The sequence below is a fragment of the Hemitrygon akajei genome, chromosome 10 (assembly GCF_048418815.1).
Source record: "Hemitrygon akajei chromosome 10, sHemAka1.3, whole genome shotgun sequence".
NCBI classification, from domain to species: Eukaryota; Metazoa; Chordata; class Chondrichthyes; order Myliobatiformes; family Dasyatidae; genus Hemitrygon; species Hemitrygon akajei.
Window position 1 is genome coordinate 156,580,866 of NC_133133.1, and position 24,630 is coordinate 156,605,495.

The 24,630-nt window shown below is 38.5% G+C and overlaps 1 protein-coding gene across 1 annotated transcript in view; it reads right to left on the reverse strand.

Annotated features, from left to right (window-relative positions):
- Positions 1–707: 707 nt before the first annotated feature.
- The window catches only part of ppp1r3ab (protein phosphatase 1, regulatory subunit 3Ab), a 36,421-nt gene continuing 12,498 nt past the window's right edge, over positions 708–24,630 (reverse strand). The window contains exons 2-4 of the mRNA XM_073059474.1: positions 15,267–15,325; positions 15,039–15,160; positions 708–7,165 (exon numbers count right to left, since the gene is read on the reverse strand). Of these exons, the coding sequence (XP_072915575.1) occupies positions 4,553–7,165; positions 15,039–15,160; positions 15,267–15,325 (2,794 nt within the window). The 3' untranslated portion in view covers positions 708–4,552. The remainder of the gene's footprint in view (positions 7,166–15,038; positions 15,161–15,266; positions 15,326–24,630) is intronic.

A 24,630-nucleotide genomic window follows, 5' to 3' on the forward strand; every position in this document is an offset into this window, starting at 1 on the left:
ATAAATAGATCTCAGTCAGTTATTTAAAATTAAATATAGATTATGGTCCTCTGTTACAAATAGGTTAAGAAAAGGCTATATATTTTTTAAATATTAAAACTTTTCTGTTTAGTATGCAATTCCTATGTGGCTCACTTTCTGATACTACATTGTTCCAATATGATTTTTGCCATTATATTTTTGCTGTAACATTTATTTTTTATTATTAAAGTAAAGAAAACGTAGCTATCGGGGTGGAGCATTATGGCTTGTGTGGTTAATTGTTAAATTCTCACCACCAAAGTATACTGAAAAACTGAATTCAATCAATGAGATTAAATTTTAGTTGGGATAAAAAAAAACATCTCACAGATTACTGTAGAACACAATTTGTTTTAATTTTTTGGCACAAATTAGTTTTGCTTTTGTATATGTCATTCCCTGTGCCTTATAGTTGATTAATTCTATTTTTCTGGTCTTATGCACAGCTCCAAAATAAATAAAATTACAAAAGAATGTAGGGGTCAGAAACCACTAATCAAAACCAAGTAGAAAGTTAAAAACATTGCCAAGGATCTTCAAGATATTGCCAAAATCTGTTAATTCTTAATAAACAGTTAACCAAAATTAATTTAGTAACACATTTTTCTCAGTAATTGATTATTGTACAATATGATATAAGATTTTGAAGAAAAAATAAAATTAATTTCACCAATAAAACAAGGCGAGACATGCATTAATTTATTATTTCTTTTTTGATTGAAAATGTAAGCCTCAGCCATTCTGATAAGGACTGCCATTAGACTGATAAAGTAGACTTGGTTCTTTTCCAACAAAGACCGAGTATGGAGAGGGTCTTACTGGCCCTAAAGATGACGGTCCGGTTAAGATGAAAATACTTGGCAATCAAGCATAACGAGGTGACACTGTGAAAATGTCCCAAAGGGACAGTGTGAGATACTGAAAAGAATCTAACTTGAGAACCCTAAGCTTGGGGGGTCAGGATCTGCCACCATCTAACAAAATCACCGCAGAAAACAAAATCAGTAGCTTAGATTTTTCACTTCTAAGCCAGCATATAAATAAATATCCAGACAATTTAATATGCCCTGATAGATATTTGAGGGCAGGATATAGAAAAATACCCATGCAGCAAATTTTGCACAAATATGAAATTGCCAAAATAGGATTGCACTCGCACATTATGTGTGCATTAGGGAGCATACTTTTCTGTGATTTTTCACTAGATCTCTTCCATGTGTAGTTTTCAAAGCAAAACACGTTTAAAAATCAAGGGAGCAATAAGCAACATAAGATTTTTAAAAAAGTTTTTAAATAGCATGCAGTTTTCTCTGTGTAACTGATATTTAGACTGATCTAAAGAGTGAAATCTCAAAGAATCTTTACAGCGTCTATTGGAGTCACAAAGCTTAACTTGAATAGTGTCTGGGTAATCACGCGGCATCTTTCTGCAACTGAAAAGTGTACAGTATTGATACTATTTTCACACACCGTGCCCTTCATTAGACAGATAAGGAAATTAACTAACGATTATTTCATGAGTAGCTAAAAATTCCATAATTTGTGTATGGTATTTCAACTCATCATTATTGCCAAACTGCAAATATTGTTTTTAAATTCCTCACATGCTAAGCTGTATTCAGCTTTTTATTTGCATAAACCTGCCAATTCACTGTTGCCAGTATGTGAAGGTGACTCTGGTTCAATATGAAGTTCCTAGCAAAGATTACATTTAACAATCCTAAAATGATCTTCAGTACTGACTTGAAAAGATCACTTTCTTTCGTATTTAGTGTAGGGTTTCCTATATTTCACCATTTATACAAAGGGATGCAAAGGCAAGAGCACTTTAGTTTTCATTTTAAGAGAAGAATTAGTGAAAGGTGGGATTTGTTGCTGTAACCGTGGCAACATTAACCAAGTTCATTCATTGGGATTACTACTTTCATTTTGTAATTCTGATCAGGCAGCCTAGTGTTCATATTACTGAAGATGATGGCCCCTAATGTATGTAATAATATCATAGCAATTACAATCCAATGTCTTCTTCTATATTACTTTATTATTAATATTTGTCAGCGTATTCCTCATAGCCTAGAAGTAAAAGTAGCTCGTTACTTCTGAACCAAGTTGTTTATGAGGACAGAAGAAGAATGAGGAAAGCCAAGAGTATCAGCCGACAGGAGAGTGACCTACGGAGTTGACCATAAACCACAAAGGTCTTCTGCAGATGAATTTCTCACAACAGCTTTAATAAGATGCAGCCTGACCTCTTTGGTCAATTTCTACCAGTTTCTACAGCCAATTTCACAGTTGAAAAGTCTCATTCCTAGAACTCTTCTGGTAAATTTCCTCTGTGCCCCCACCAGGACCTCATGACCCTTCCAAAGTTATGACATTCAAAATGCTTCAGGTTCCAAAGCAGTTGATGTGTTGCAGATGTGTTTGAAGGAGCTGCTGAGTGGATAGGTCGGGAGGTTTTCAGCACTTACACTGGGCTTCTGTGCACTCCTAACAAATAGATTGAGGTTTTCAATCGGCATCATGTATTCGTCAAGGGCCAGGGATTCTTACAAGTCGATCAGAATGTTAAGACATTCAAAAAAAACTTTGAAAACATCCTTGAATCATCTTGTTTGTTTTCACAACAATGACGGTGCAACTCAGAACAATGTCTGCTTTGCAAGTTGGGTGAAAGGTGGGCAAATGATGTTGCCTGACCATTGAGAACTCCCAATCAGCTTCAGTGATGGAGATGGTGGCCTGGGAGGGGACATACCGGTGCGGATTTGCCACCCTTGCAATGGGATCTGGAGGATTTTGCCGAGCTACCATTGGCCCTTTCTCTCTATGCTTTGAAGTGCCTGCTGTAGGCTATCATTTTTTTCCAGAAGCATCCAGGAGGGAAAAGTCTACCACTGCCTGTTAGATCATGATCTTTTGCTGGCTTGAAGCTTTGATATCTGAATATTCCATTCCTCAATCAAAAAAAAGGGTGTACTAGAGCATGAAAGCAGTTAGTGATTTATAGTATCAATGCCTGCCTATATTGAGATGTGGAAGATACTGGAAGCATTTCAATTTTAAATGCTCTCATTGTATAAATTTACTGTGAGAAGATGGAGTTGTACGGTGAGGGCAGGTTGGTAGACTAGATGTGTAATGAATGGATCAGTCCCTTGTAAGCTCAATAGAACAATGGTGATGGATACAATATTCCTTTTAATGTCCAACAGGTACGTGGTAAAGGTTTAATGCTGTGTACTCAATGAAGGAATCCCAAGATCCCTGATACTCTGTTTTCCATTCTCTCAACACGCCCTCCTACTTTCAAGTATTTATGTAGTGCATGCATTGTATCATGGAAACTGCTTTGCACAATAGAAGGCTTAGGAATTTGACAGACTGGTATGGGAGAAGGATGTGGTGGGCAGAGAAGAGCGGGAAATGGAGGTCATGCACTGAAGAGGAAAACAGAACAGCAGGTCTCAGAACTCCTGCTTTTCCACCATTGTGCTGGATGGCCCACTGCCCGAAATTGAAAACATGGGAAGCGGTGTCCACATTTAATATCACTGTCCAGGATTCTTCCGTCACCACAAGGCAGATGCATGCTGGGACTGTGGACTCTGCAAACAGTGTTGTAACTACCCACTATTCGCTCACTATTTTCCCTAGAAATTGGACAGCATGGTACACCAAAAAAACATGGTTCTAAATTATCTAATGTCTCAGTGTATTGCCTCAAATATTATGATAGTTCTGATCTGTTCCTCCTCTTTATAAGTAGTACCTGGTATCCAGGTTCATACATTTGGAAAAGATGTGATCTTCTTCCTCTTTTCCTAGAAATCCTTTACTCTGTGATTCCACAGGTACCTGGAAACCTCATAGGCCATATCATGAACAAACCTTAAATCCAAATTCTCAGGCAGTCTTGAATGATGATTGAAAGACAACAAATATAAATATCATACACAAAATAGAAGTTTTTGTTTAAATTTGTGGTAACTTTAATGCTTAACATTTTAGAAAAGCAATGTATATTGCTACCTATTAACTTCAATTAAGAAGACCATTTAATGACTAAGAGTATCCATTAGTGTTTAACTGGCTAATACAGAAACTTATAACAGCAAAAATAAAATTTTGGTCTTAAATTACCGACTAAAGTGTTATTTTGCATTTGTGAAAGACAAAAAAATGGTCATTTAATTATGTTAAGAAACTTTTATGCAGTTTCTATAAAAAGTAGATGCCACTCAAACAATTTTTAAAATCAGGTTAATGTGAGGTACGATTGAATTGAAAATGAGCAGATAATTTTTTTTTGTTTATTCTAAGAATACATTTTGAAAATGTGATTAATTCTGTTTTGTAACAATGTTAGAAATGTTGGTAATAATCTTGTTGATGTGTGAAATGAAAGATGTGTGCATTTAGAAAAGCAATGGTTACCTCAGATTAACTACTCTGAAAACCAATTTCAGTTCTTCACAAAATACAACAGCTGCCTCTCCTCAGATCTTCCAAAAAAGTTAAAGTTCCTTTATCAGTCTTTTCTGACAGGATCACTGTTTGTTTCACCTTCATAACACAACCAATACAATGAAAAAAGGTACAGTGCAAAACACCCTATAAAGTCATAATGATAAACAGTAACAAGAAACACAACAAATAAAACAAAATAGCAAACTTTCCATACTGTGCTTTTCAAAGTAATTTCATTTGCAATTGGCTCACTATTTAATCGAGAATCTATACTGGCAACGTCACTGTCACAAACTTCATCCACATGCTCAACCTTGTGTGGTTTTTCATTACATTCTTTAAATTTTATCTCTTCTGAATTTGGATAGATATCATTTATAACTTCAGTGCTTGTTTCCTTCCCATCATTCTCTTTAACTGGTGTAGTAGTCAACTTGACTTGATCTAAACATTGGTGTTGGTTACTCAGCTCAGAACTCTGTGGCAGTGTGGGCATTCTGTTTTCCTTCCCTTTAGTTTCATTTATAGTGTAGATGGTTGAGCCTGGTCTTGTACCAACTTTAGGTTTTGCTGCATGTTGAATTGTGCTCCTATTTGTAGGGAAACTTCGAGTGTCATGAATTATTTCCATATTTTCAATATAATCCATGGATTCAGAAAACGTATCACCTGTTTCGCTCTCCCTCTCCACAATAGTTTCATTATCTATCTCACAACTATCCTGATCAGCCCTCTCACATTCTGCACTCATTTCATAGACAGTTTTTTCTTCTGCTGTCAAGTCAGGAGTATACACAACTCCAATTGCCGGTTGGGGGACAACTGTAACATTATTGATCTGGGTAAATTTCTCAGATTTATCTGTTTTATCATACAAAGTGTCCTTTATGCTTGAAGTATCTTCTTTCTCAACATCCACTTTTGCCAGCTCTAAAGACCCCTTTATATCCAATACATTGTCATTATGTGTGTAGTCGATCTCTGAAATATCGCAGTTCTGTGTAACTTTTACACTCTTCACATTCTTGATCCGCTTCTCCTTGTAATGCCCCTCCTCTCCTGTAAGATCTGTAAGGTTAATGGCCATCTGCTTTCCAACCTCGGTGTGGATTTGGTTCAATCCACAATTTCTAAATCCAAAAATATTTCCTGGAACTTTTTCACTTGCCCCAGCAAGTTCATGAGGTAATCCTGCTTTTTCCTGAAGCACAGAAAGGACTTCCACTGAATTGGCCACATCTGGATGCACAGCTTTCTCTGAAACTAATGGAGATGGCCATGCAGGCAGACTCACTCCAGGGGCTGTTTCCTCCTCTGTGTTTCTCTGAGGGGTATTGGATGCAGCCTCTTCCATTTGCATATGCATTGTGTTGGTTTCCATTACGTGCTCACCACGCTGTGAGCAACTTCTCATATTTTGTTCTTCGATAGAATGGATCTTTGAAGGATCTCCATGCCTTGAAGTTAAACTCAAAACTTTGGTCACTTTGTGTTTTGAAGGTTGTGTATTGTTGGATAATGCCTTTGTTTTTTGTGATTCACATGTGAATGTTTTTCCTTCATCTCCGGTAATTTCAAACAAAGCTGCTTCAATTGCTTCCTTCGCCATTGTATCAGCTAATATACGTGACAAAACATGAGTAGACTGCTCTGCAATTTGTGTGACTCCTTCATCCTCTTTTTCTATATCAGCAACAGCTTTGTCTGTTGAACCATTCTCTGCAATTTGTATCATAGATGGAATCATTTTCTCAATTCTGTTAGCTGGATTTTGGTCTTGTGAACTCTCTGCCTCCTTGTTCTGTGAAAAAGGTTTTGTGGAAAAGTCTTCTGGCTTTATAGCTTTCAAATTTTCAGTTTCACTGTAACACTTGGACAGCTCCTTTGGGTCGGCTATACTGGCACTGAATACTTGTCTTTCCTTTGACGAGATTGATCCATTATGTGAGAAGCCGATTCTCTCTGGCACATACTCAGGTTCAGTGTTGATGCATACTGCAGAAACAGGGAAAGATTCCGATGCACTGATTAATGATGAGTCACCAATTAAATAATTATCTTCACCACTTTTATTTTCAGAGCCTGTGGAATTTTGTACTAGGTCTGTAGGATTCGATGTGTTGGTAGTGAGCTTCCCTCCTCTGCCTATAGCACCCTCAGTGATTACTGAGTTATCTTGCATATCAGTAGAAGAAGGGCTGTGTGGATTGTTTCTCAAGGGTCTATTAATTTCTAGCTGGGGTTTAGCCGATATATCATTTCCATGTGATATAAAGGTTTTATTCCTTCTCTGTTGTGAATGTGCTCCATTTATAGCAAACAATTCTGAAGATTGAGTCATTACGTTGTACGTGCTTGTTGCAATGTCTGTACCATCTGCTGTTTTTGCTGTATTTATATCTCTCCCATGATCCTCAGTTTCGAGACTGGGAGAGTTTCCAATCCATTCAGATTCTCGATCTTGTTTTACCTTATCCTCAACGTAGTTACTTGTGCTTGCAAAATTGATATGATATTCTTCCAAGTCCTTCTGTTGACTGATTGGCGATTCACTGATGATATCTGCATTCTTCTCATTCTCTACTTTGACATTACAGTGCAATCCTTCCAATTGCATTGAATTAATTTCTTGGCTGCTTGAGTTTGTCAGTGTAATATGCAATGGCGGATGCATCTGCCAAGATAAATCAATCAATGGGAAGGTTACGTACATACACTTATGCCTTTATCAAAAATATACTTATGCCTTTATCAAAAATATACTTATGCCTTTATCAAAAATGCACAGGCTGGGCCCAGAAATAACACATTGCACGCATGAGTGATTACTATGTTTAATAAATTCTCACAAATATAGCCTTGAATATAAAAATCTCATTAAATCAACCAATGAATTACTTCTTTTCACATTTAATGTCAATGATTTGGATGGCGAGTTGATGGTTTTGTGGTCAAGTTTGCAGACAATACAAAGATAGGGGGTGAGGCAGGTAGAGTTGAAGAAGCAGGTGAGGCAGGGCGGGAATGCTTGGTAGCAAGGGAGCAGCTGAGGGGTTACAGGATTAATTAAAAAAATGATTTACCCAATATATGTATTTGATCCTCAGTGCCTCATAATTGATTACAACGATGACATATCACCTAATCTCTTGTTAACCCACCATTCTCAAGGACGTTGCTCAAAGTGTGTTATAGCTGTTGAAAAGCAATGTAATACACTTCTGTATTTGGTGCTTCATGGGAAATCTAGGCTGAAGAAATCGTGTTATTTCTGGGCCCAGCCTGTGCATTTTTGCCATTCACTACAGTAGTACACTGTTAACTAACAATTCCCATACTCTAATATCACAGATACACAATGCCTTCGAATTAGGCAATGGTGTTCAGTGAGGAAACGTTCAGAATCTGCCCTCTCCAATAAGCTTAAGTACATTTCCTCCAGCCCACGGCCCAACTGAGTTATCACTGCCCCACTTTATGTACCTTCAGGCAGATAATCAAGTTTTGCCTGAGTTATGATGATGCCATAACTTTCTCCTTTATTGACTGCAACACTTGAGGTTGGACTTAAACAATAGGCAATTGACCGCAGTTGTTAATCCATTATGAAAAATAACAGAAGCAAACCAAATGAAAAAGTGTAGACCGTATAGTGTGGAAGACACATTGGACAACAGAATTTGCCAGGTAATGAGTCTTCGCTTCTTGGTCATGTTCTCTTCATAAAAGGTGCAAGCATGGTTTAAACGTTATTGTTTGCAGGTGACTAGGAACAGATATGAAGGGAAAGTCAAAATGTCAGATTGTTTTCAAAGAGAAGGATATCTGCTCACATTTTTGCTTATACAAAAGTAGGGGCACCATCAATGATAGGACACCATCGTGGGGTTATCACTTTCTTGAAAAAAGCTGTACCTAACATATTTACTATTCACTGTGTTCACAGACTATATCTTCTCACAAAAGCCTAAGAGATCAGAAGCACAAGTTATTAAGAACTGTTATCACAGTGGTAAATAAAATCATATCCCTTGCTCTCAATTCATAACTATTTCAAGAGCTTTGTATTGAGGATAATGAACAGCTTGAATGCTTGCTGTTGCACACGGAAGTCAGATGACTCTAAAACTGAAACAGATGATTTTATGCACTTTTTGAAATTGTGATAAAATTCTTTTAAAACACAAATGCTTCACTCAGTAATCAACTCCCACGAATATTAGGCATGACATTGCTTATTTGTCAGAATTCTTTACAAAGTTTAATGAAATCAATCTTCAATTGCAAGGAAAAGATGTGAATCTTATCAAAGGCACATCAGTTGTCTCCACATTTCTTTCAAGTTAACATTGGACTTAAACAATAGGCAATTTTTAAAATGCAACATTAGCTGTTGTGGCATTTTCCATGCTTTATAAGGCATTGGTCTGACCACACTTGGAGTATTGACAGCAGTTTTGATAACTGGTTGGAGAATTGGCATGTTAATAGGTATGTTGGAGAGAAAGTAAGTTACAAGGTAATAAATGGGAAGGGGTGTGACTGAAGGGATTGCACTGTGTGCTGGTATAGACATGATGGGCTGCTTAGCCACCTTCCCTGCTGAAAGGGAACATGGAGAACTGTTGCGGATTATCATTGTTTTATCATGAAATGGACAGTGATGTCTGGGGTCTGAAAGGTAAAAATCCCCAGAAGATGTGCAGTACTGCAACTTTTCCAGAGATCACGTCAGAAGTTACTGATCTGATGCAAACTTCAGTGATTTATGAAGTATTTACATTTCAAAAAGGTCCTGCAAGTGTTATATTCTGTTGTGTGGTGTGAGGCATACCAAGCATTAACAGCAACCTGACAGAAGCCCAACCCTAAGGAAGAAAAAGATATATGCATTTCAAGCATCTGGCCTTTTTAAAATACGGTATGTTTTAATTTTATTTTAGTTTGCTTAGGACTCTTAAGCTTTTAATTTAGTTTCACATAGGTTCTGCTCTTTATTTCATTTCCTGTTTTAAAACTATTATTTTAAATGTTTAAAAGCTAGTTGAAATTAACTTTTCACATTCTGGTTTTCTGAGTGTGAGAATGTCATTGGCTGCTCAGCCTGCTTGATGGTGCTGCATCCAAACATTCCTTTGGAAATGTCATGGGTAGGAATTGTTCTCTGCGCAGAAGTTAGAAGCATTAGTTTTAAAGTTTGAATTTAATCTCAAATGGGTTTCAGGTGAGGATCTGTAGGGTAAAGCTATCCTACTGGCCCTGGTTGCTTTAACTCACTAGCCTCATCCACATAATACCTGTTAATTCCCATGAAAGGTGGACAGCAACTGCGATTGTTACAATTTGGAGCTGGAGCCCAGTGAACAGATCAAAGTGATGTCTTGCCAGTAATCAGCCGAGCCTCAGCAGGACGGACCCAGTGGGTACCTTTGGGAATGAAGCTGGGGGCAACAGGGAATGGTGAACTCAAAGCCAAACATAAAAACCACATTAATTCTTACCCTGATATCATGGGACCTTCAAACCCACCCAAGAAGATAGAAGCATCATCAATATAATGTCTTTTCTGATCTCCAGCAGCCAGGCTCTCAAGGAACACTACATTAGAGTACTTGGAATTAAGTGCTCAAGTCCAGGAAAGGGACTTAAATTTAAAAAAAAACCCTTTACTCAGGAGTGAGAATCCTGGTATTGCACAGAGGCTAAGATACAGTATTCTTTCATGATAGTGAAATGAATGGCAAATAAACAATGGCATGAGTTAACTGATTGTTTTGCAGCAAACACTTTAAAATTGTGCACAAAACAAAGAATGAAATTGTTGCATTATTTAGTATTAGCTGAAAGTCACATTTAAAACAGACAGAAATTTGCATATCTAATATATTATTTATAATTTCAATATGAAAAGAGGATTTAAAAGGCCATTTCACATAAGATGTGCCATTTATTTGACAGACTCATAAGAGTGAAACCTTTAATCAACACACTTTATTCATTTTTATTTGGAATCAAATTACATGAACTCTACATAGTGGGGATCTTGAATTACTATGCAACTGAAATCTGACAGCATTCTGTATTTCACTGAATAGCACATCGGATGAACAATGAATGCTATCTCACAAAAATCAAGTACAAGTAACGATTGTGCTTTGTATCAAAGTTAATGATCACAGACTAGACAATGTGGGATCTGCACATAAAGCTGCAGTGTTAGTTCACCAGAAACCTGGATGGTTTATGAAAATTGCAAACACGCTTCTACAATCATTTTGTAAGATTGGAACAAACAATCCTTCTTAAAACAGAACAGCTGAGGAAATCATTATGGGTAAATATAAGGGAATGAAATGGAAGAAATCACAAGTACCCAGTTAGTTTGAGAAGAAATAACTGAAATGAGAGAGAGAAATCTGATAGAACGTAGTTTTGAATTTAGTTCTGTGAGGATACAAACTCATTAGTAGGTTGAAACCTGGATCATCCATGCTCAGAATTTCCCAATAGTTACCCATCAAGAGGACAAGCCTGATAATTTCATAAGAATGTTTTGCTATCAGTCAGACCATGCAAGCCACACTAGGGTTTTAAGGAAGCATTGCAGAAGCAGAGATTTGTAGCTATTCATGCTTACTGACTTCAATAGAATGAATGTCAGAAGCAGAGTAGAAAGTCATAGAGTCATCGAACATTACAGCAATGAAACAGGCCTTTAGCCAATCTAGTCCATGCCAAACTATTAATCTGCCTATTCCCTTCGACCTGCGCCCAGACCACTGCCCTCCATACCCCATCGCAACCATATACCTATCCAAGTTTCTCTTAAATGGTGAAATTGAACCCACATCCAAAACTTGTGCCAGCATGACGTTCCACACTCTCACCACCCTCTGAGTGATGATCCCCCTAATTTTCCACTTAAATATTTCACCTTTCACACTTGACCTCTGGATGTAGTCTCACGCAACCTCAGTGGAAAAAAGCCTGCTTTCATTTATACCCCTCATAATTTTGTATACCTTTATCAAATCTCCCGCCAGTCTTCAACCATCTAGGGAATAAAGTCCTAACCTTTTCAAACTATCCCTATAACTCAGGTCCTCAAGTCCTGGCAACATCCTTGTAAATTTTCTCTGTACTTTCTATCATATTTACCTCTTTCCTGTAGGTAGGTGAGTAAAACTGGACACAATACTCCAAATTAGGCCTCACCAAAATGTTATACAATTTCAAAGTAACATCCAACTCCTATATCCTATACTATATTGATTTATGAAGGCCAATGTGCAAAAAGCTTTTTTTTGATGAACCTATTCACCTGGGACACCACTTTCAGGGAATTATGGATCTGTATTCCCAGATCCTTTTGATCTACCACACCCCTCAGTGCCTGACTGCTCATGGTGTAAGACCTACCCTAGTTGGTCCTCCTGAAGTGCAACACCTCACACTTGTCTGCATCAAATTCCATATGCCACTTTGCAGCACATTTTTCCATCTGGTCCAGATCCCACTGTGAGCTTCGACAATCTTCCTCGCTGTCCACTACACCCCAATCTTGGGGTCATCTGCAAAGCTGCTGATCCAGTTTACCACATTGTCATTCAGATCATTGATATAGGTAGATGACAAGTAAATATAGACCCAGCCTTGATCCTGTGGCACACCACTGATCACAGACTTCCACTCAGACAGGCAACCATATGCAATCACTCTCAGGCTTCTTCTGCAAAGCCAATGACTAATCCAATTTACAACACACACAAAATGCTGGTGGAACACAGCAGGCCAGGCAGCATCTATAGGGAGAAGCGCTGTCAACGTTTCGGGCTGAGACCCTTCATCACTAATCCAATTTACTACCTCATCCTGAATGCCAAGCAACTGAACCTTCTTGACCAACCTCCCATCTGGGAACTTGTCAAAGGCCATGTAAACAACATCAATTTGCCTTCATTAAATTTCTTTGTAACTTCCTTGAAAAACTCTATAAGATTGGTTAGACACGACTTAAACACGACAAAGCCATGTTGACTATCCTTAACCATTCTCTGTCTATCCAAATATTTATATATCTGGTCTCTCAGAATACCTTCCCACTACTGATATCAGGCTCACCAGCCTATGATTTCCAGGTTTATTCTTAGAGCCTTTTCAAAGAATGGAACAATATTAGGCATCCTCCAATCCTCCAGCTTCTCTCCCGTGGCTAAAGATGCTTTAAATATTTCTGCCAGGGCCCCTGCAGTTTCTGCACTAACCTCTCACAGGTTCCGAGGGAACTGCTTGTCAGGCCCTGGGGATTTTTTCACCCTAATTTGCCTCAAGGCTGCAAACAGCTCTTCCACAGTAATCAGTTTAGGGTCTGTGACCCCACTGCTGCTTTTCCTCACATCTACAGACACTTTGTCGGTCCCCTATGTAAATACAGAGGCAAAAAGTCCATTTATATTTTAAAAATGGAATTGAAGTAGATCTCAAAAAAATGCCAATAGATGATGAATTTCTAAATACATTTAATTCTAACTCACACACTTGCCTTCAGATTTCAAATCTGGTCAGCAAAACTTTCATTTTGTACTCCCCAGTTCTGGATTAGTGCTCCTTAAATTTAAAGTTTCCACATTGGTTACTTGTCAGGTTTAGTTTTTGTTTAGATTTTCATTGATTCATTGTATTTTGTTTTGTTATTTGCAAGAAAATTAATCTCAGGATAGTATATGGATACATATACATGCTTTGATAATAAATTTAAGTTGAACTTAAATGGTTCAAGTTAATAACGTTATACTCCTAAATACTTTTCACAGAATTAAAACAAACTCAGTTCCATTCTTTATAAACATACATTATTTTGTTTTGGGATGTAATTTACATTCTTACTTTGCTTTTCTCCCCTTACTTCCTTCTTTCATAATTTTGAAAAGTTTCAGCAGTTTCTTGCATTCCTTCCCCATATCTCAATTGCCTACTGTGCCTCAAATCTGTCATTGCCTGTTTTTATAAGGCTTTGTTTTAATACAGGCAATGTTGCCCTTAATTGGCTGGATAATTGAAAACATATCAATGATAATTGTTTTAATTTGTGACAAGTGACTAGTAGAAACACCCAGCGATCAAGTCTTCAACTTGGATTGTTAAAATCTTGCTGAAATTATTGTAAGCGTTCCAACTAAATTAGTTGGTAAGCAGTATGTCCCTGTGATTGCAAAACAGTTTAAAGCTACCTAACAAATACCTGGCAATCTGAGCAGATGAAAGCCAAATGACATTTCATAATGAGAAATGTAAAGTTATCCACGTCTTTGAAAACAAAACCTAGAGTAAAATAAAGCACTAAAAGCCAGCTGCATAGTTCACAAAATGTTAAAAGTTTGGTCACATTGTACTCACAGGACTTTGAGTACATATTCATTGTACTGTTAGACTGTTACTGAAAACCGCAAGCAAATGTCAGAAAGCATCAAAACAGTGCCCTACCAGTTTCAATATACAGAAGTATGTGTAGTTGAGGTTTTTTATTGCAATTTTTATTGTTGGAGTTTAATGAAAATGTCTATGTATTGGCAATTTTACCAGTCAAATTTGTGAAAGAAACTCAAGTCTATTGATATGATAATAATTTTATAGTCTTCAAAAATTTGTAAGAGTGTGTTATCACTATAAATGATGAAAGGCTAAATAAAAAATGCAAATCTTTTTTTTTTACAAAAAAAGACACACAGTATTACAATTATATATTTTGGTGAATTGCTATGCTGACAAAAGAGACTGAGGCTGTTGCTAAGGAATATGAAATTTTCAATTTGTGGCACACAATGTCAGCACCAAGCAGTCCCTTGACAGGGTTTATCTACGAGGCATAATTCCCTATGCTCTGTCTCAGCATTAAATCCTAAAGCAGCGTGAAAAGCACATGCCTACTGTGCCAGCCTGACATTTCCATTTCCCACATTAACCAATTCATTTCGAATCAAAAAAAGGTCAATTTTCCAAATGTGTGCTCCCAGTAGGAGTACACATTCAGAAAATTGGTCGTAGAGTGTCTGCTTAATGCCTGACTATTTTCCACAATGGACTCATATGTGTTTGAAATTGGGCTACAACTGAGAGAAGTGATTTTACTTAGGAGCAGTGCAGTTGACAGAGATTGATGATTTTGCTTCATGTATCTGGACTGAACCAAAGTGGCCAACCTTCACATACACACCATCCTATTTAAAACTGAACTGCAAACACAAAACATTGTGTAGTTAAGATATTTGCTTCATACTAATACAATTTGAATAGGAATTACAACTCATGTTTGACATTTTCTTTGGTAGATTTTAAAGAAATAAATAGTTTGAGCCAAGTGCCAAGAAAAAACACACCAGTTTGTCACAAGACTGGGTACAGAAGAAACTGAGGAATTTGTGACACCATCCCAACTAACATAATGAAGGTGCAATAGATTATTAAGGCAAAGGATAAAAGGGAAAAAGAGGAAAATAATGGCAAAATTTAATTATAAAGTAGTTTAAAAATAAACAAACATTCATTACCTGTGGGTCCAGTTGTTCTCTTTTTACTTCTTTTTGTTCTCTGTTTTCATTTAAATGGCCTTCAGAATTCCATTGTGTTACTGTCTTTGTTTCCAAAATCATCTTTCTGTTTTCCTGTTGTGCTAGGTTTAAGCAAATATGAAACAATTATCAGTAACTTTGTACAGGAAATTATTTTAAGGAATATTATGTGAAAGGAATGTACAATGTAAATCCAGCAAATTATACCTTCAGTGCTTGTTAGGAACGTGAGGCCTTCATCACAGGAAGTTTCCAGGATCTCTTTGCTTTAAACAAAACACAAGATTGTTGAGGTCTATATTAGATCACGTTTCTTGAATACAGTTTAACCAGACAATTCATTAATATCAGAATGGGATTTCAGCCATGTCTAGATCAAGGGTTCCCCATCCGTTTTTATGCCAAGGACTCGTAGCACTAACCAAGGTTGGGAACCCCTGGTCTAGATGTTTAGATTTCACTTCACAAACTAACTTGATATCAGGAATGAACATTCAGCTGCAATATAACTTGCCCCTCTACCCACTCATCTCCCACACTCTCCCTTCTGGTAACGTTGCTCAATGCAAGTTCCTTACTATTGTGTGGTAGTGCTTGCAAATAAGATGGACAAAATTCACAGTGCACTTTCCACCATCCTGCCCTCTTGCTGATGTTCTGCAGAACTACTTGGTACTGATTGACTGTAGATAGGCTTTACCAGAAATAATATCCCATTCTGTCAGTGGAGAATGATGGCCCTGTAGAATCCCCTCACTCTCTCCAAATGGGCAACCATGTACTTGCCAGTGTAAAAAGCTGCCTCTGTCAAGTCAAAAAAAAGAGGCTACCACTTTGCATCTTTACAGCTCTTCTGCCTCTTCAAGGTTGATATTGTAGCTCTGCTCCACAAGTCCATCTAACTCCTAATTGCCGCTGCAATTGTAGGCTCCTTTTTGGTTCAGAGACCTGCTCCACATGTGAAATGACCTCCAGCCAAATGAAAATGGATGGGTCTTTGACAGGGTCAAAGGAGAAAATACAAATTGGGTATGGCTCTGTTAAAAAATATTAATCATATCCATTGTGCTTGAAAAGCCTTTTAAATGCAATACACTATTCACTGAAAGTATAAATACACACCCTACTTGCAAGTCTCAATGCAGTTTTAACTGTATGCCAAGTAGCAGAGGGGTCTAATTGGCTTTGAGGTCAATGTGACAGACTACCTCTGGTACTTGAAATGATTTCCACCTCTCACGAATGCCAAGCAGGGCTTTGCAATAGTTGCAGATGATATTAAAATTAAATGTATCCAGCATGTGAATAAACTGTCATCCACATACTTCCTCAATTTCTGTTAAACCCTTTCCAGTGCTCAAATCTCAATTGTCTCTTCAATTTTCTGTAACCAATTGCCAGGTGAGACAATATTAACTTTAAAGCTTGCTGAAAGTCAGCTTGTCAAAATATAATAGGCTTTCAATTAGCCAAATCATGTGGGAGACACAGTATCAGCTTAGATCTTTGAGAGGCTGCTTCCATTTAGCAGTGATATAGGTATTTTCAGTGCAATGCCAACTGAAGTGAATAGATTTATATTTTCCCCTTTTGAATTATCATTGAAGTAAATGTGTAAAGTATAAGTAGTGATGAATATACATTTGTACAGTCTTGGGGACTGAGAATAGTCTGATCATTTGAAGGATGAGATATTGTAAAATGCATAAGTGGTGTTCATTTGCAGTGCCTTTACATAACTATGGTCATTGTACTTGGATGTAATTAACTGCAGTGAAGCACCATGACAAGCTTCTGAGAAGCATGAAGTACATTTATAGTCAATAGTCTTCTTACCTATGTATAACTAGATTATTGGTGTTAATTCTTTTGTCTATAAAATCATTCAATAATTGCTGTCTGGCCTAAAATATGCAATTGTGTAATTGTCATTTGCACAATGACAGAAATGATTGATTGAAACTTGATCATGCATTGGAACATCTCAGGAGAGGATTATCAGTATTATGTTTAACTGGGACATAGATTTATCTTGGCAGAATATTGAACAGAACAGCACAGTGCAACCCCTTCGCCCATCTTGTTGTACTGACCTTATAACCTTCATAGATCAATTCAACTCTTCCCTCCTACATAGCACTCCATTTTTCCATCTAAGTGCCTATCTAGGTGTTTCCTAATTGCCCTTAATGTATCTGCCTCTCCCACCATCCCTGGCAGGGTATTCCACACACCCATTTTCCTGTGACATCTCCCAAATACTTTCCTCCAATTATCTTAAAATTATGCCCCCTCATATTTGCCAATTTCACCCTGGAAAAAGGTCTTTGACTATCCACTTGATCTACACCTTGATCAAATCATCTCACATCCTCCTTCGCTTCAAAGAGGAAAACCCTAGCTCACTCAGCCTATCCTCGCAAGGCATGCTCTCCAATCCAGGCAACATGCTAGTAGATTTCCTCTGCACCCTCGATACAGCTTCCAGGTCCATTCTATAATCAGAGAAACAATATTGAACAAAACGTGGGCGAACCAGGATTTTATAGGGTTGCAACATTACCTCACAGCAATTGAACTCAATCCCCCCTCCCAACTTATGAAAGTCAACACACCATACATCTTCTTAACAACACTATCAACTTGCGCAGCAATTTGTAGGATCTATTGACATGGACTCCTGTTCATTCACACTACCAGGAATCCTGCCGTGAATCCTGTCCTCTGCCTCCAAATCTGACTTTCCAAATTGAGTCGCTTCATGGGCAGTGTCACAAATGTCTGACACTGAACTGCCTTTTGATTTTGATGCCTTCTTTTCCTTATTGGTAATTTCACTAACTTAGACTGAGGTGTGGACTCAAAATTTAATCCACTAATCACCAAGAAGTTTTCAGAAGGTAATAACGTAGAAACTGATATGATATTCCCATACAAGTGCAAATACAATTAACATTACCAAGGAGGATATCCTCCCGCTCACTAAAGGCAATACCATCAGAGACCTGAAAATTGACCTGAAATAAGTAAATTCTCATAGAGGGAAAAAGATAAGCTACAGAGAGTGTGTGACATAATGTGTATTAATGTGACTGGAACACAGCACGAATCTCAAACCTATATGCCAGGAAGAAACTGAATGGATAGATTGTAAAAGAAAGCTGGTCAGGCAGCATTCACGGAGAGAGAAGAGTTAACATTTTAGATCAATGATCCTTCATCGGTACTCAGCACTAACCCGAATTATTGACTCTCACACCACTGACATTACTTGACCATCTCTGTGTTTCTGGGATTTTCTGCTTTTGTTTCAGACTTCTCGTACTCATAGAATATTGCTTTACTTTTAGTAATATTGCTTAATTCAATCCAGCCTTGAAATCCTACAGACTCCACCTACTCCAAGAGATGACAATGATGCAACTTAAAAACCAGTAAATTCCTGTATAAAGGTCAAGGTCTGTTCACCTTAGCAGCCTCTTCTTGACTTTAACAGTAGCTTGAACATGAGAACCTCTGTGACTTTCTTGTCAGGTGAAGGGAGTGTGAAGGAGTTTATGGAGCAGAAGGGATCGGTTTTAGCTAAGGTGGTCCATGCACTCTGCTGGCCCAGGTGAAGCAGGAGTGACTATTGAATTTCACAAGGGAATGTTAGGACTCTTCATCCCAAAATCACAATTCTCAAACCTGCCTCTCACAATCTTCCTTCTTAATGCTATATTCCTTGGTGTGGATTAGTGGCCCATTGGAGTCTGACCAGCTGTTCCTGTCCATCAGACAGTTCCCTCTTCTACTGCTCATGGACAGAGTGATTGATAGGCAGCACACAGATGAGGCCTGGGAGTTGCAATCACATGGATGTCATGCCAATGAAGTCTGGTGGAGAAGGGACTCGGAACACAATTTCCCCTGCGCATCTAAGTCCCACTACATCAAAAGAGAGCTAGGAATTGTCACCTCACAATTCCAGCTGCTGTTGTTGACCTTTCCCCAATTCCCAAATGACCCTGTAAACCAGTTGCATTCTGTGTGAAACTAATCCCACACTCACACAGTTTGGCAGATGTGTCCTGTAATCATGTACCACAACACGCTTTTAGAACAGTGATAGATCTCCAAATTGTAGACTGTGCTGAGTCTCAAAATATTTTTTCATTACTGAAACCCAATATTTATTCATTCTATTATTGGAAAATTAATGGGAGAATTTTAAGATTTGTTACATCCAGCCTTCTAATATAAAGCCATTTCAAATCCACTGATGAATTCTCAGATCTACACCGGAGAAGTGGAGCTTGGAAATGTGATACTTAATTGCTGTCATCACTTGTAAATCTTTAAGCCTCCTTACAGATTCCAACCACGTGTTCTTGCAGGTTCCAATCTCTACAGCAACTTTGTAGATAAGTTACCAAATGGGAATTCAAAAAGCCTGGACTATTGATTCAGAGACAGGAGTTAAATTTTAAAAAGCTGGAACTAGAATCAAATTTGATTCATTGATGTCCATTATGGATGCAAATCTTCTAACCACTCCTCATTGGGTCTTTTGAATATCATAAGGTCATGAAATCATACCACATGGAAATAGACCATTGAGCCCACTGAGTTATGCAGACAATTAATCACTCACTTACACTAATCCTACAGTAATCCCATTTTATTCTCCTCACATTTATTCACTTAGATTAATTCACTTAGACCCCCACCACCCAGACAACGCCCTCTTCTCTGTGTTTCCATCACAAAGACGGTACCAGGGGCTTGAGGACTCACACCACCAGGTTCAGGACTAATACTTCACACCTTCACACCTCTCAACCATCAGACTCTTAAACCAAAGGAGACAACTTCACTCAACTACACTTGCCCCATCACTGAAATGTTCCCCAACTTATGGACTCACTTTCAAGGTCTCTTCACCTCATGTTCTCTATATTTATTATTATTTTTTTATTAGTATTATTTCTTTATTTTTGTATTTGCCCAGTTTGTTGTCTTTTGCACACTGGCTGAATACCCAGTTGGTGCAGTCACTCACTGATTCTATTATGGTTATTGTTCTATTATGGAATATTGAGAATGCCCACTAGAAAATGAATCCCAAGGTTGCACAAGGTGACATATATGTACTTTGATAATACATTTGCTTTGAACTTTGATTCTATGCAGTAGGGGTAGATTTACAGAAAGCAATTACTCCAGCAATCTGCAAGTCATTGGGATCTTGGAAGAAACTGGAGCACCTTAAAGAAAGTTATGCGGTCACAGGGTGAATGTGCCAGTCCCACAGAGACAATACCAGTGATGAGGATTGAAACTGGGTCCGTAGAGCTGAGGCAGCAGTACTGCTACCTGCAGCATTATGTCACAGCAGAAACTGAAAGTATTTTTGATTCTCTTTTACTCTCCAAACTGGTCCATCAACCAGAAAGACTGTAAGCTACTTGGTTAAGAAACTCATTTATTATGTAGGTATCCCAGATTTTTGATACAGCATTTCAATAGTTCTATTTAATATCAGAGAATGTATACAATATACAACCTGAAATTCTTGCTCATTCATTTAGGGTAATTTTCCCTTTATCTCATTGAAATTCAGAAAGTCAACATGTAAGAAGTATCTTGTGTTCTGTTCTGCTCCTGCATCTACTGAACATTATACTGCCATGTATGTGTATTTACCCAGCTTGTCTAAATTTTCTTTAAGTCTCTTGACAATTCACAATCAGACCCTGTTTTACCGTATTGTCGAATTTGCAATGTTGTAATTGCTTCTGTGAATACCTGGGACCTAAGCATTAATTCCTGTCTAATCACCACCTGCTGCCTGAAAAGGACCTGCTTATTCATAATATATGTTTTCAATCTATTGTCAGTCCATTTCAAATAACTCCAATCCATGTGCCTTAAATTGCACACTAACTTTATGTATGACTTTATCAACAGCCAGTTAAAAATCTAAATACATCACATCTACTGGTTCCCCCTCATTCATTCTACCAATCACATTATCAAAAGGTTTGTCAGTCATGGTTTCCTTCTCATAAGTACATGGGTTTGGCAATATTACTTCTGTGACTACAGATTGGTTCACCCTGAGGCTCACATGTATTTGTGCTCCATTTCTAAAAACACAGCAGCATCATTTAACTTAAACTTAAAAAGCCAGGGTCATTTACTTTAAAGATTCTCTAACAGGAATTATAAGAAATACTGTATACAAGGAGGACAATTAGAATAAAATATTCTCCTGATTCTTCAGATCTCAAAAACATCAGAGACAATTTGCTTGATATTATAATCCTGAGCAAATCTATAGCAGTTCAATTAAGTTTTACTGATTACCATATCATGATCACAATTATAGATTGTCAAAGTGAAATCTGCTAAAGCTAAAAGTAACGTTAACATATAGAAAGTGCCAACTGGATAATGACAGGTGACTAGATGTTGACAGCAATGTTATTACAATTTTCTGACAACAGGTGGCTTACAATTACATTAAGACACAAAAAGTAATTGGTGGAAAGTCAGGTTTAAACAAATATCAGGAAGCATCTCTTAACATGTACTGAGAAATTTCAAGCTCCTGGGTGTCAATATCTCTGAGGATCTAACCTGGACCCAATATATCGATGCAGCTACAAAGGCAGCACAATGGCTATATTTCATTGGGAGCTTGAGGAGATTTGGCATGTCACATAAAACCCTCACAAATTTCTACGGATGTACCGTGGAGAGTATTCTAACTAGCTACATCACCATATGGTATGGGGTCGGGGAGGGGTGCTACTTCACAGGATTGAAGTAAGCTGTAGAGGGCTGTAAACTTAGTCAGCTCCATCATGAGCACTGGCCTCCATAGTATCCAGGACATCTTCAAGGAGCGATGCCTCAAAAAGGTGGTGTCCATCATTAAGGACCCCATCACCCAGGACCTGCCCACTTCTCATTGCTACCATCAGGAAGGAGGTACAGGAGCCTGAAGGCAACACAGTCAATGATTCAGGAATAGCTTCTTCCCCCTCTGTCATCCAATTTCTGACTGGACATTGAAATGATGAACTTCTTACTTTTTACTTCCATTATTTGCACAACTTATATTTACATTTCACAAATTTCACAACATATTCCAAGTCAAGTCACTTTTTATTGTCATTTCGACCATAACTGCTGGTACAGTACACAGTAAAAATGAGACAACGTTTTTCAGGACCATGGTGCTACATGAACAGTACAAAAACTACACTGAACTACGTAAGCCAACACAAAAACTATACTAGACTGCAGACCCACCCAGGACTGCATAAAGTAACACAGAACAGTGCAGGCATTACAATAAATAATAAACAAGACAATAGGCACAGCAGTGGGCAGTAGGTTGGTAGTCTGATGGCTTGGGGGAAAATCTGTTACATAAATAAACAGCTGAATGGTGGTGCCTGGGATTTCGTCCATTTCTGTACTCCTGCTGAGTATTTTGTTGCCACAGATGTAGTCCAATTTAATGTCCATTGGAGAGCAGAATGGACGGGAGGGCCGGCTGGCTAGGACTTGCTTTTTTCCTGGCACGCACTCCTGCCCGCTCGCCTCGCTTCCGCTTCCTCGCACACTGCTTACGATGTCCCCAGCTCCGGCCACCGGCATCAGGCAACTCCGAGGACTGCAGGCCCGATTCCCTCAGGAAGCCGAGGTCGCGTAACCTAACCAGCAGATTTTCATGAAGGTTTGTTTTTGGGTGATCTCTGTATTGTAGCGGTAACTGGCGATGGTAGATAGGTGCTCTGTTATCCATTGCCCTAAACCCTAATTGTGCCTTAAAATTAAATAAAAAAACTAAATTAAAGTAGCACCAGATCTGAAAGGCCGCTGCTGTGATATTAAATCTGATTCTGACTAAATCGAGATTTATTGGCAAAATAGCAGCAATGAAAAACATTATGACTCAGTTTAGTAGCACATATTTGCTTTTTGTTTTAACTGTGTTTGCCTTGTTTTCTGGGAGTTACGTAACAACAAATAAACAAAAGGTGATCAATATTTGCCATTAATATACGTATGTGTGCAATAGGGCAAGCAAGAAACTTAATGATAATTCAGCAATAAATGTGGCTCAAGAAAGCCACAGTTCAAAGAAACTGGTGTTAAAATGCAGCTAGGGGAAACAATATAATGACTTTCTGTTGGGTTTGTGTGTTTGAGCTTGGGAACTGGAATCTTGAATGGAGCCCAAAGCTTTTGCGCAAAGTTCTTGTTCTGTGACGTGTCAGGATTTTACGGAGGGAATCAATCATGTCCTCAATCTCCTTGATTCAGGAACAGTAAACAAACTGAATGGAGCACAGCACAGCACTTGCAGGGCCCTGTCCACAGGCTACTCTTGCTGGCAAATATCTGCTATTTGATCATTTATCTAGCGGCTCAATCTCTGGTTTACACAATGCACTCTCACAGCAGTCAGATGAAGCAGTAGGAGGGACTGAGTGATGACCAGAGACAAGAATATTACCTTGTATTCTGCATTATTAGCCTTAGTGCAAGTCCTTAGCCTGAATTATTTTGACCCCTTTATCTCTTATGTTTGAAACCCTTTTTCAGCAACTGTTCCTGCTCTGTACCACTCTTCAGATCACGTGTCCACATTCCAAAGAGTGTCACTAATGTTTCCATATCAGTGGTCATCACCAGTAGTTTTCATTGTGAGGAAAAAGATCCTGCAAAACCAATTGCACTAATCCCTGCAGACATCTCCACAACCACCGAAAATATTAAACACTTGTGCGATTGTTGCCCGGGCTAGAAATATTCAATCAGAAGGCCATGGAAGAAAGGGGCACCAGAGGAAGGTGATGGTCTGTTAAGGAGATAAGGTGAGAGTTGGAAATGGGAATGGCAAATGGTGGGGGGGGGGGGGGGGGGCGGGGGGGGAGTGTCATTACCAGTGTAGCGACCCATTTAAATTCCACTTCCCATTCCCAATCCGACATGTCAGTGCATGGCCACGTCTACTGCTGCAATGAGGTCACACTCAGATTGGAGAGCAACACCTTATATTCCAGCTGGGTAGCCTTGAACGTGATGGCACGACCATCAATTTCTCGAACTTCCACTAATGACCCCCTCCCCTCACCATCACCCACTCCCAATTCCCTGTCTCACTTCATCTCCTTACCTGCCCATCACCTTCCTCTGGTGCTCCTCCCCCTTCCCTTCCTTCCATGGCTTTCTGTCCTCTCCTAACAGATTCCCTCTTCTCCAGTGCTTTATCTCTTTTAGCAATCGACTTCCCAGCTTTACTTCACTCCTTCAGCCTTTCCGATTTCACCTACTGCCTTGTATTTCTTCCTCCCCTCCCCCCACCTTCTTACTCTGATACTCATCTTTTTTCTCCAGTTCTGATGAAGTGTCTCAGCCCAAAACATTGACCGTTCACACTTTTCCCCAGATACTCCCTGGCCTGCTGAGTTCCTTAGCATTTTGTCTGTGTTGTTTAGATTATTCCACAGCAGTGTTCAAAGGTGGCATTGGAAAACTCAAACATATCAAGGGTAAAATAGTGTTAAATGAA